Source organism: Colletotrichum tamarilloi (genome assembly GCF_030869305.1).
Source record: "Colletotrichum tamarilloi strain Tom-12 chromosome Unknown Scaffold_189.1, whole genome shotgun sequence".
Lineage (NCBI taxonomy): Eukaryota > Fungi > Ascomycota > Sordariomycetes > Glomerellales > Glomerellaceae > Colletotrichum > Colletotrichum tamarilloi.
In genome coordinates this window covers 36,610-49,854 of record NW_026849572.1, presented here as the reverse complement: position 1 = coordinate 49,854, position 13,245 = coordinate 36,610, and the positions used below count along the sequence as shown (strand labels likewise).

General features: G+C 52.8%; 3 protein-coding genes across 3 annotated transcripts; 2 read left to right on the top strand and 1 right to left on the bottom strand.

Annotated features, from left to right (window-relative positions):
• Window positions 1–278: 278 nt before the first annotated feature.
• On the top strand, window positions 279–854 carry CTAM01_15992 (S-(hydroxymethyl)glutathione synthase; the record flags this gene model as incomplete). Its single annotated transcript, XM_060531985.1, has 1 exon — window positions 279–854. The coding sequence occupies one exon, from the start codon at window positions 279–281 to the stop codon at window positions 852–854; it is 576 nt and encodes a 191-aa protein (XP_060373456.1).
• A 3,519-nt stretch (window positions 855–4,373) lies between these two features.
• Window positions 4,374–5,818, top strand: CTAM01_15991 (uncharacterized protein; the record flags this gene model as incomplete). Its single annotated transcript, XM_060531984.1, has 5 exons — window positions 4,374–4,548; window positions 4,614–4,639; window positions 4,705–4,741; window positions 4,798–5,251; window positions 5,311–5,818. The coding sequence occupies 5 exons, from the start codon at window positions 4,374–4,376 to the stop codon at window positions 5,816–5,818; spliced, it is 1,200 nt and encodes a 399-aa protein (XP_060373455.1).
• A 1,377-nt stretch (window positions 5,819–7,195) lies between these two features.
• On the bottom strand, window positions 7,196–9,094 carry CTAM01_15990 (POT family protein; the record flags this gene model as incomplete). Its single annotated transcript, XM_060531983.1, has 2 exons — window positions 7,196–8,585; window positions 8,640–9,094. 2 exons carry the CDS (start codon window positions 9,092–9,094, stop codon window positions 7,196–7,198), a joined length of 1,845 nt encoding a protein of 614 aa, XP_060373454.1.
• Window positions 9,095–13,245: the final 4,151 nt, after the last annotated feature.

The following is a 13,245-nucleotide window of genomic DNA, read 5'->3' as shown; positions in this document are numbered from 1 at the left end:
CAACGCGTGGGTGTTGGTTCCGGTCCGGCCTCTTCGGGGATGGTTCGGGAACCCTTCCGCCAAGTCGCCGGTCGAGGGATCGGGAGTTGAGAACGCCCCGAAAGTGAATGAGAGCACCTGGTATAAAGGAATCCCTCGCCGTCTTTATATACACAATCAAGAAACTAATCAAGTCCATCAAGGTTCTACTCCATCAAGGTCCTCGGCCCACCCATCAACACCAATATCCGATTAATCAACCACCACCAACCACACACACCACTCCAGTCCAATCTACCATGGCCCCTTCTCTTCACCCATTGATCGACAACGGTCTCACCAAGGGAGATCCCAACTTCGCCGGTGGAAAGCTCCGTTGCCATTGCAAGAGTAACCCCGTGGAAGTCACACTCGGAGGCAACGTCGCTCACAACCACGCATGCGGATGCTCAAAGTGCTGGAAGCCCGCTGGCGCCCTTTTCTCAGTTGTCGGTGTTATTTCAAGAGACCAACTCAAGGTCACTGCCAACGAAAGCAAGCTGCACGTTGTCGACGACTCGGCAGTCATTCTCCGAAACGCATGCAAGGAGTGCGGGGTTCACCTATTCGGACGTATCGAAAAGGCACACCCCTTCAAGGGTCTGGACTTTGTGCACGCTGAACTCTCTGATGAGAAGGGATGGCAGGAGCCCCAGTTCGCCGCCTTTGTTTCCTCAATCATTGAGCAAGGCTTCCACCCCAAGGGCATCGATGAAGTCCGCAGCAAGTTCAAGTCTGTTGGCTTGGAGACATATGACGCCTTGTCGCCTGCGTTGATGGATCTCATCGCGACTTGGACTGCACAGCAGTCCGGTCGTCTCCCGACCAAGCTTTAAGGGGCAACCAGAGATTATTACTTGTTCTTGATATCCTCGATGATTCATACATTGGCACCCGGACTGCACAAAAGCCGCAAAGGCATGGATTGGTTATCTTAGCAAAACAAAATGTAAAATCAATAGTCTTATCACATAGGCTGCGGTGGTAAAATTTATAAGCTGCTTTAACGCGTCATGCTTGCTTGATAATTATCTCCATTAACCGGGTAGATGCCAGGAGCGAAACAGAACCAATGTTATCCATCTATACCTAATTGTGCTTTCTATCAATTCACGGAGAAGGGAATACTAATTGGCATTGGCTGAGTACTGTCGTCAGTTTCTGAGGGCATTTTAGCTCGCGATGGTGGCAATTAAGGTCAGGCATATTGTTCTCAGTCTTCGAGTAGATGTCAGTACTGTTCATTGCACCATAGGTACCTCAAACTATGAGAAAGACTATTTTCATTTCTCGATCTTGTGTTCTAAGGCCACTTCATGTTGCTAAGCACGCCGGTGTAAGTATGGCTGAGTTATGCGCGTTAGGTATGCCACGTCATGTCAACACTATTCGGTCATGTCGGAAATCTATAAGCTAAGTAATAGTCGCAATCAATGCATTTTCTATAGATCGGAACATCTTACAGCGGGAATTCGCACCCTAATTTCACATTTCTGCATGATACGTATCATTGCTAGAACCAGATGGCTTTGGCGTATCTACAAGTGACCCAGTTGAACTATGCCCCAAAACCGGGGAAAGAACCAAACCCGAGAATTCGAGAAATAAGAAAATCTCATCTCAGGCGGGTCGTTCTTCTCTAAGAGACGCAGCGAGTTTCGACGACCATATGACAGACCTACTATGTGAGGGATGAGGTAACGTCTCTTCAGAACTGCAATGTCTCACTAATATATATCGCAGTAATGTTTGGCCTACCACTGGAAACCAGAGAGATCGGTAAGTTTTTGGATACAATTTCTATTGTGAACAAGAATCACTTGGTCTACCCCATGTCTTGTGCTTGGTGCTGTGACCTTCCCAGAGTGGTAGCTTCAGCCTCTAAGACGACTAACACGCATATGGAATCTCTCAATGAACATCCTTATGCGATACGGAACCATCCAGGAATCGATCTGTGGACTCCTGGAAACAGGACGAACGCAGTCACACCGGTGGCTGCGAAGAGAGCAGCCAAGTGACCAAGCTTTTCTTTCAGCTGAACCAAAGTCTTCTAGGCTTGCGGAAAGTGGGTGTCTTTGGACGCGCCGAACTTTCAGGCGAGTCGTGCGAGTCAAAGGCCGATGATCTTGCCTCCGAGTGTTCTCAGTGCACCAGCAAGTATCATCACCTGTGCGGCTGTGCCTGCACCGGCGCCGACGCCACCCAACCCGCGGAGCAGGCTGTCGGCTCGTTCCCGTAGCCGCTATGTGATATCCCGGCTGGATTGATGCCCAAAATTTGGTGGTAGACGCTCTATTGTAATTATCCCACAGGCAGGTCAAGGAACAAAAACCGGCTAATTGACTGAAATAGGTGACAGCAAGCCGGCCCTTAAGAGTCCAGAAACCGCCGCCAAAACTCTCTTTCATCAAGTCGATAGATCGCCATGGGGCACGATTGGTCTAGTTCCCAACCCCCGACCTGTTGTCGAATTCTTGGCAACGCAAGTTTCGGAGCGTCGGATGTCGAGAGAAGCTCATCCAACGAACTTCCTGCCGGACCCACGCCGACGCCACGAGGCCAGGACTTGGCTGCCTGAAAAGACAAGTCATGTCCGAACTGAAAAGAGGCAAGAAGGAGGACGTCTCCATCCGGAAGGGAAGTGCTGAGATAATGGGATTTTGCACAAATGAATCAGGGTTCGCGACTGCCCCGTAGTTGTGAGGGGCTTCATAACTTAGTCTCTCTCGCTTGCAAGGGTTGAAGAGTCTTTGCCGGGGTGCTTGACAGGACACTGACACCATGTGCGGTAAGGATCGACAAAAGACAATTTTGACAATTACCGTGCGTTTTTGCACTCGGCCAGCCGCATCTACCGCAGTACTACGGATACAGAGTGGGAAACGGCAATGGCGGTGAATTTGGATCTGGGGTCCGGGGTTGAGCTCAAATTGAACCTGCACTGGCACTGTCGGGCCTGAAGCGACAAGCGTACGGCCATACGTAGTTGCATCGGAATCTGCAACGGCGGTTCGTAACTAGACGCCGTTGGTAGCGTACTCATTGCCGCGACTAAACAACACACAGACTGGGTCGAGTTTTCTGGAAGCAAATCAAAGAGGGTCTCAAGCAGATTTGATGCTTTACGAATTGTCCGTTCCCTCGGCTGAAAGCTAACTCGCTGTTCTCTCCCTTGCGTTGCCCAGACACGCCATTTTCTTGGCCGAGCATGGTTTTCTAAGCGGCTTGGCAGACAAGGAATACGTCTGCGAACCCCTGAGAGAAATGCAACGCACGACATGAGGAACGAGTCCTTGGAGCTGGAATCGTTGCCGAAGCTCGGAGACTGCAGATTGCCTTTGAAAATTTCTGATGTGATGATGATAGTCCGATCTTAAGGCTGATAGTCGAGTGCGGGTGGTAACTATAATATTTGAATCTGATATTCAGCACCGACACTTTGGTGGCCTTGTCATCTTCATTGGGGTGAACCAACTGTTGTCTCAAAAGTTTAAAAAGGCTTCTCGCCTAGCCCATGCCGTGCCGCAAACGGCAGTCAACACTATGACAGCGTGGGGGCCCTTTAATGGCTCTGCAATTTTCAACACTCTCGGGATCTCATATGCGCGCAGCACACTACCGGAGGTTTGCGGGCGGAGCAAGGGTCTACATAGGCTAGACTATTCTCCTACCTGGGACCTTGCTCCTGTTCGTCTCCGCCCCAACCTTTGAGAGCAGAAGATTCTCCCGTTCGCTCGCTTGTGTTGCAAAGATGTCTCTGAAGCCAATGATATGCAAACTCTGAGATGGAGGATCACGGTGCCTTGCAGAGAAACGGAGCTAGAGGCAACGCCCCCTTTCCCTCCCTTACAGACCACCCTTGGAACACGAGAGGAGTCAGGATCACTCCGTCCACATTGGGGATCTGCAGAAAACTCTACTCTGCAACGGGTGAACGGTTATCTTTCAGAGCCTGTCAAGCTTATTTTCCCGTGTATCATGTTTAGCGTAGTCGTTCGACTTGGTTCAAGCAGCAGTAGCGTCTAGTCTTCCCGGAGAGGGGGAAACTGTGGCGACATCGTGGATCACCCTCTCAATAAGACACAAAGATCTACATAAAGAAAAGGGTCCTTCCTGTCTCTCGCTGCTACCTTCGATCTGACCGCTCTTCTCTCCTGGTTCGCTTTGGCCGATAGTGAGATTTCTTGGCTCTTACCCACGACGACCCGGCGCCCTGGGACAGGACAGCACGACTCATCAGCTGAGGAGCCAGTCAAAGCTTCGCCTTGGGGGCCGATCTCCCTTTTACAAGGCAGCCCGGCTGCTTCTTGCAGGCCTGATTACATATCATATCCATTCATCCATCTTTCAACATGGAGTATGCTTCGATTGTTGCTCGGCGCCCTGAGCACCCGGACGTATTGACGATACCGACCCCGCCCCATCAGCAAGCCGCCATCTTCATCACATTCTTCTTTCCGGCGCTTTCGATAGTTGTGTTTGGAGCTCGAACATATAGCAGACTTACGACTAGACAATGGGGTCTTGGTACGTTGGCCGAGGAGCAGGTTTTGTGCCGGCTGGAAAACCACAGGGGCTAACACTAGGAATAGATGACTGGTTATGCGGCATGGCAGTGGTAGGCAAATTCGAACGAATGAAAGACAACAACGGAAAGGATCTTGTTGGCTAACAAAGTTTTAGCTATGCGCAGTGTGTATGACGCCGCCATTCTATATGTGTAAGCGCTTCGCCATGCCTTCGCTTTGCCTCGTTTGTGTATTAAACTCTACCCAGACATCAAGCTCATGTACTTCGGATACCACGCGGTTGATGTTCCCCAGCCCTTCAACTCGTCACCCGCTATGTGGTGGTTCTTTATGGCACAAATGTTCTACAACCCCGTTTTGGCCTTCGTCAGAGCCTCAATTTTGGTCTTCCTTCTGCGTCTTGGAGGACAGAAGCCCGGCGTTAGATGGACCATCCATGGCTTGAACATCGCCAATGCTGCCATGGCCACAGCCATCTTCCTCGTCGCTCTCCTTCAGTGCCTACCAATCGAGGCTAACTGGGATCCTCTCGTACGAGCTTCTGCCCGATGTGTCGACAACTCCTTTCACGTGTCAATCTCTTGTCTGAACGTCTTGATGGATGTACTCGTTCTGTTGTTGCCGTTCTGGATCTTCCTGGGCTTAAAGATGCCAATGGGCGCGAAGATTGCCGTCATTTGCGTCTTCTTGGTTGGTGCAGTGTAAGTTTTACATCCATGATCTTGAAAACCCTGCCCCGAGCTAATAAGTCCTCTACCAGCGTCACTGTCGTGGCTATCATCCGTCTCGTAGCCATCTACAAACTCTTCTACGTGCCCCCGGATCCCAACAAAGACCCCTTCTACGATATCGGCGTCGTCTACAACACGGTCGAAGTGAACCTCGCCATCGTCTCCGCGTCCGCCCCGGCTCTGCGTCCCATGTTCCGCAAGTGGTGGCCGAAGCTCTTTGGTGCCATCAGCTCTGGCAAGACCGGCAGCAGTGGGCTCAAGTACTACGGCAACTCCTCTCGCCCTCGTAACACGGTCCGAGAAGGCGACAACATCACGCTTAAAGACATGCGTATGACGCGCTCGCAACACCACACGGAGATCCGAAGCACGTCACCGTCTGGGTCCGAGGAGGAAATCATGACATACAATGGAATTGTCCGCACAACCAATGTAAACTTGACGTACGAGTCAAACACCAGCGTCGGAGACGATTCTCGGTCTTCGACCGATTACAGGACCGGAGAGAAGCCCCTGAGCAAGGGAGCCATAGTCTGAGAAAAGATTTGTATGATGACTCAATGTTGGACAAGAGCTGGAGTTCAGGGGAAGCGTTCGATTTCTTAAGTTGAAGCAACATCGAGATATCCCGGGCTACCACCCAAAAGTGCAAGTGTAACAAGTACCTTTTCTTTTGTCATAATGTCAACGACCAGAAACAACGTTCCTCAAATTACAGTTTATCAAGAAATGGCATTCCCAGCGCGTCATCATCCTCGAGCCAACCTAGAAGGCTTGTGAATTATGCAGTATTCTGTGAGAAACAGAAGATGGAGGATTATTTCGATGACTTATTAATATGTCTAGTAAAGTTTTGCCGTTGTTACTAGCCTTTCGCCTTGGGGGCACAGCTTGTTCTAGCTGGACTGCCTCCTCGGTCTGAGGTTCTACTCGAAGCTTTTAATCACGCCCTCTGAGCTCGTGTCCAAGATCCAAATTCTCTAGGGTGTCCGAGGATTGGTTCTCGTCAGAGGGCTGTTTTGCAGCGTATTTAATTCAGTAGATCTCAAACATAATTGATGTTCCAACCCTCCCGTTGAGACATAATAGGCTATTACTGCTTAGTAGTTTCCAGGCCCAGACTTTAACCCTTGCACACTTGGATGGATTTAACCGCTGGGTTATGACCGCGAAGCCGGACTGTGCTGTTCCGGATAACGAAGATCTGAACGACCACAAATGACACATCTAATACTCGCAGCTGCATATCATCCGCTTAACGAGGTCAACGCATACGTGCTCACAGCTTGGCTCAATTCTTTTACGAGGGTGCCCGAAGTTACCATGGTCAGTCATTGGTACGCTCAGCTTCATGCTATGGAAGTCATCACCATATCGGCATATGATCTTTATGGCGTTGAACGCGCATACTGGAAACTGAAAGATGGTCGGGTATCACCTGTGTTAGTCTCATTTTCACAGCTAATGGGAGGACGAAGACCTCATTTGGCTTGAAGTGGCGCTAGTTGGTACGAGTATGATCGCAAGCTCGTTAGGTACGCTGGATACACATTCGTGGTTCGGTGCTGTGTCGGGCCATATTGAGAACGGAATCAGCTTAGACTGAATGAGAACAGAAAGGAACGGCACATTCAATTGCCGGCTAATCTACACGACCCTCAACAGCAGACAATTGGCGCTGAGATTCATTCTAATAACCTCATTCACATTATGACTATGGCAAGACTGATACGTGGGGAATAGGTATCTTCATTATATGCATTATCGTGCACTTGTCTAACTAGGAGTATTGACAGCTAGTCCGCAAGACCAACTGCCGGGGAATCATTTGACGCGGGAAATCATACAACCAAATGAGGTCACACACGCTTGTCCACAGGAAGCAGAGCATGGACATTTCTGGGTATAAGTTGTTCAAACCTTCTCAGAAACTTGGGCCTGAGCGACCTGGTCGTCCTGAGCCGCGGCAGTAGGCTGGTTGGAGCCAAGGAACTTGGTCTTCTTGAGCTGGTTGAGCTCGTCCTCCTCACCGTCAAGGTGCTTGAAGCAGAACCAGAAAGCGACACCGCCGAGGAAGGCGATGATGGCGACGGAGGCGTAGTTCCAGACGAGGAGGGGATCCTCGGACAGGGGAGTCCAGGCCTGGCCAATGGCGGCAGAGACAGCACTCATGGCCAAGTTGACGGACATGACGAGAGACTTCATGTTCTCGGGGGCCTTGGAGAAGGCATACTCGTAGGAGGTGACGTTGGTAAAGATCTCAGCGAGACCGACAAAGACGTAAGGGAGACACTGAGCCCAGACGTTGATGGGAGCCGGGCCCTCCTCGCAGATGGTGGCCAGGTCACCGCAAGGGGACATCTGGTAGATGTAGTGCTGCATGACGGTAGCGGCAACCATGGCGGCGGCAGCGAAGAAGAAACCGGTGGTCATACGCTTGATGGGAGTGAAGTTGAAACCCATCTTGCGGAAACCAGGGTAGACAACGTGATCCAGAATGGGAATCATGATAATGATAGAGAGGGGATTCAGGTTCTGAATGACGTCGTTGGGAGCACCGTTCAGGACCATGGAACCGGCCTGGGAGGTCAAGTTGTTGGTCATTTGGTTGTAGGCGAGGAAGAAGATGGGCAGGAAGAGGAAGACCTTGCAGGCCTTGAGACCACGGCGGACTTCATCAACCCAGGCGTCATCGTAGGTCAACCAGCCAGGGCGCTCAGCAACGGGGACGTTGCTGGGCTTCGCATTCTCCCAGTTCAGCTTGGTGATGCCTCCAGAGCGCTTCGCAGCAAACTTGGACATGCGGAAGAACTTCTCGAGAACGGAACCGGTAGGGGGAGTGAGGTGGTACTTCTTCTTGTTGGACCAGAGGACAACAGGGCAGATCAGGAAGAGGATGGTAGGGAGGAGGAAGGCCAGCCAGAAGCTGTGGTATTTCTCAACGAAGACCATGGAGATCTGGCCACTGACGGCACCGCAGTTGATGGCGAAGTAGAACCACAGGAAGATACGGGTGTTGGTGACGGAAGGGTCGACAATGACACGCTCGCCGCCGCGTGTCTCAACGCGCATACGGGTGTCCTTGTTCTGCTCGGCGAGCAGGGGAGAGATGTTGGCCTTGAACAGACCAGTACCGCAGCAAAGTGTGAAGAGACCGAGGAAGAAGGGGGCAAAGGCGACCTTGCCCTTGGAGATGACGGAGGGAGCGGCGGCGACAGTCAGGATAATGTGAGCGACGGTGGAGACGGCGATGGCGATGTGAATGACCTTGTAACGGCCCAACTTGGAATCAGCCAACCAACCACTGGAATACTAGTCAGTCTGTGTTCTCGGCGAGTATTCATATGAAGCAACATACCCGAAAAGGGGAACGAGGTAAGCCCAGAACTGGTTCACCAGAGAGACACCCTGAGAGGCTCTCTGACCCATGCCCAAGGCACCGGCGGGGATATCAGCGCCGTAGGTGGCGCCGGTCGTCGAACCCGGAGGAAGGGGGCGCATGACGAAGTTGGTGTACAAGACGGAGGAACCGTAGTACGAGAAACGCTCGCAGAGCTCGGCGAAGGCGATGGTGTAGATACCCCAGTGAATGGGACCCGAGACACGGCGAAGCGTGTTCAACTCCTCCTCGGTGGGCTTATCCTCGTAGTCATCGTCGGACTTGGAGTCGTAGTAGTTGTCTTCGAGAGGAGGGGCGGCGGCGGCGGTCACGTCGAATGAGCCGCGAGTCTCCTTCGAGGTGCCCTGCACAGTGGCCTGGGGAACGTGGGCCTTGGCCAGGACATCGTCCTGAAGGCCTCCAGCGTTACTCATGGTTTGAGTTGGAGGAAAGTTTCTGGGGCGGGGTGAGGAACCAGAGGTTTGGTACAAGACGCTCCACGAGTGATGATAGCGAAAGACACGAGTTAACGAGTCTCTGACAGCAAATTGACAGGTGGGTCAAACTTGGACCTGAGCTGTTGGCCGTGGATGAAGGGCTGCTGATCGCGAGAGGAGAGGGAAGCGGAGGGCTATGAGTGAGGAAGCGTCTCATGAGAGATGATTTATATTTCCCGGTCGCGACAGCAGGAGGTCGCATCACAGCTGCATTCGGCAGCCGATAGGTATCCGCAGATACAGAGACATGGACAAGATACTCTAGGAGTCTAGCGCCTGGAGGTGGGGGGACAAGGACGGGGGTTGGATGACATGGACATGGACTCATGCCTAGCATGGAGGGAAGACGGTGGTGGCATGGGATGGCATGGGACGGGCCAATCGTGGAGGAGGTAAGGTTTGCCTCGATGTCAACAAGGTTCCTGGGTCCAGGGTTCGTGCGTGGGCGTCGACGGAGCCGTCAAGAAGGGAGGGAGGGGACCGTCCATCTCGCCCAGAACCGTCGCCACGGGACAGGAGACGAGAGAATACCATACAAGCTACCTCTTCCTCGATGTACTTGGCTACGTTGCAAAGAACAGAGTAACGCGGAGTACCGCACCACCAAGAGAAAACTGTCGGAGACGACGGGGTCGAGGTCGGACGTTTGGGACGGTGCAGGGGGGGGGGGGGTCAGAATCGGAGACAGGCGGCCAGGGCGCGCAGGATGCAGGTCGCAGGGAAGAGTTGAAGGGATTCGTTGCAACAGAACGATGCCACAGGTGAGAGTCCACGGAATCCACGCCAGGCTGGACCGAGACAGATAGTAGTGGTGGGTGGTGGGCAGCTCCAACGAGAGGGAGATGATGGACCCCGATGGATATGATGGACCGTGATGGGCTCGAGGACAAATGGCCCGATTAGGCAGGTCGAGGATGAGAGGGTAGCAGATAGGCGGCGGCGTAGCTGATGTCGGTCCGGGGTTAACACAAGAGTTGAGAAACAGAGTGAGAGACAGCGAGCCTGAGTTCGCCTTGTTAGACACACACTCTGGTGAGGGAGAGCATCTGATTCGCGACTCGTGAAACCCGGGCAAACAGCTGAACTCGGCCGGCTCTATCTGATATCAGCAGGTTGCAGAATCTGCCTACCTACCAGACTCGGGAAAAGTCAGCCAGCAGGGCGACAAAGTGGTGAGAGCTTGAGTCTCTTGGACGGTGAAATGCGACAGCCAAGGGGCTCGGCGGTAACGTTGATCGACCTTGGCATCGCCGCCACCCCATCTCATCGAGCATCGTCATTGGCGCGTCTCCCGGGCCTGACTTCTCTATCAGTGTTGGCACGAAAAAATTGCTCGTTGGCTGTGTTGCCAGCGTTGGTGTGGTGGTGTAACTTCGATGAACAGACGTGTTTTGGCGTTCACTTCGGCTCACGGAAGAGCGCCAGCGTGAGCCTGCCGCATACCTAGCTGCGACTTGGCTTCTGGCGCGGCTTCGAGAACAAAGTTGGTCCTGGGCATGCCTGGCGCCGTCCTGCACGATGGACGGGAAGGGAGAGCATAGGGGGCGGGTGGCCTGGTGATAGCCGAGTGCCACACCGAGGTCTTGATTCGTTGATGCGCCACACGAAGGATTGCCGTTGATTAGGGGCCTTTTCAACGGAGAAGTATGCGACGAATCGCATTATTCAACTCTACTGCATCTGCTAACACGTAGTCGCTACCAATGAATGGATCACTAGTCGATTGGTGTACTTGCGGGGGGATGTCGATGATGCGAAGGCGCATCTCAAATCATCGCCGCCCCCTTCATGATACGCACCGCCAAGACTCATACACGGCGCGGGAAAGGGAAGGTGATGTCGCTACCGAGGCCACCGTAGTGGTTGAATGGGTGTAAACGGGCTTGGCTTAGGGCTGGAGAGGGGTTGAATGGACAATTGAGTTTGCAAACGAGGGCAAAGGCCGAGGATGGCCGCATGTGCACATCATGACTCTCTTTCTCTACAGCAGAAGACGATATCGTTCACTCTCCCATGCAGTTTGATGCCACTAACTCACTGTTCAGCTGAACATGCGGTTCCTCCTTCATCTCTTTCTACACTTCAACTCCTTCAGCCAAAGCCGCGTCGTGCTACCCACAATCCACGTACGCGTTCCTAGCATAGCTGGTTGCTGACAGATGGACCGCATGGAATGGTCCGGTCAAACACTTTAGTTGCAGCTCTCTGCCGTGGCACTAGTCCCCCGGCGACCTTCCCAAACGATAAGAGCCGTAGCAGTGGCCCATGAGCTTAATGTCGCGACGCCCACGTCCTCCCCTGTTTGGTTGGTTCCGGAGCGAGGCTATACCCGGTTCAGCCACACACCCCGGGGGATTTTTGTCTGCAGTTCTTGGAACGGCCCCATCGAAAGGTCCTTTTGGATGATGGATCAGCTTCTGGCTCTTGAGATGGACCAGTCGGACGGGAGATTCGTATCGGACTGCTTGCGATCCACTGGATACCGCCGAAATTGTGCAGACTTGAAGGACTGGCGTCGTTGGGAATTGGGAAGTTTGGGGGAATATGGGAATGTGGGAGCGGAAGCCCGCCCAGACACACCAATGCCCGGAAGGCTTTTCTCTTAGTCAACGGTGCCAGACTCCTGGGCAATGGTAATGGGCACGACTTCCTACTCCAGCGATGACACTTGACATGTGCCCACAGGATTATATGGGGTTCAAGAGACCAAAAGGAAAGGTGGTATTCCCATCACGTTCACGACCGCCCAGACAACGGGCAATGAAATATACGGTCTTGGCTTCATGTCCTAGCGAGTTGGCCTCTTCAAAAGTGCCCCCGTCTCCGTCTCCCTCTCCCTCTCCCTCGTTTTCGTCCAAAGCCAAGACTCGGTTGCAAGCATGCTCCAAGCTTCGCCTCATTGCTTGTCTTCTTGGCTTTGGTTGCTAGTATTCACGGGTAGCGCCGCCGAGGCATCTCTTCAAAAGTTCGTCTACGAATACGGAGTACTCATACACTGTTTGTTGAACCCCGCGAGACAATGGAGCAAAGCCCTCGTGCATCAGGCTCAGCACACAACAGCTAGGTGACAGGCAGTGGTCTCGGTGTCGCGTGTCTACTTTTTGCACTTGATGGGGGCAACCACTGCACAGACCAGACAGACCCCGACACGATGGGAACCTGAAGTCAGAGAGGTCGGGCGACCCCAGGTCTCCCCCAGATGGTGTGGGTTGCCAGATTATCAGTGGCCTGAGTAGAGACGGGCGCACCACTCACAGCATGTGCGACGCGGGATGTCGCATACAATCAGCACGGCAATGTCCCACGAACCAGCCCTCTCGCGAATCCTTCAGGCTTCAGCCAACCCACGGCTTGCCGAACTTCCGATAAGAAGAACAACGAATGGAAGCTCGCGAGACTCTTACACGATCATGATAACTGAATTCACTCCTCTTGGCCGCTAAATGTTGATTATAGCCCATTGAGTTCAGAGCGGGACGAAGCCCGAGAGTCGCCAATATCATAACACTAGTACGAATAGGAATCACATTGCAGTTGTGTTTTGATAACGGTGTGGTAGGCTTGACTGAGAAACCGATAGTCCTCATAAGTTTTCATGGGCACATTCAGGTAGACTCTATTCATTCTGCTGGTAGTGAACCTCTTGCTTCAAACCTCGGTAGGCTCATTGCCTCATGTCGTTCGCGCCATCGAGCTCAGATACCTAAGGTAAGTATCGAGTTTCGCGAGGCAACATAGAAATCCAAAATTAATCGCAAGCCACAAAAACCAGGGGGTGTAGGAGAGGTATCTTTCATTGGGACAAACGCCTGCACGGCAATGGAGTCGTAGGCGACGGGTCGGACGGGTGAAAATGCGAGGATAAGTCCCCTGGTTAGCACTACGCAGGTGGCGTCCGGGGGGGCTTGGACGGATTTACGAGCGCTAATGGGCCCTGGAACCTCTCCGCATGCCCCAAGAGTGCCAGTCTCTCATAACGTGCGAGCCATGTCCCTTCGCAGTAAGACTCGAGGACGGCACGGCGGGGAGCTTTATCAGGATGTCTGCTTTGGACGTCGCGTAAATGCCCAGTCTCGCCGAGCTTTTGC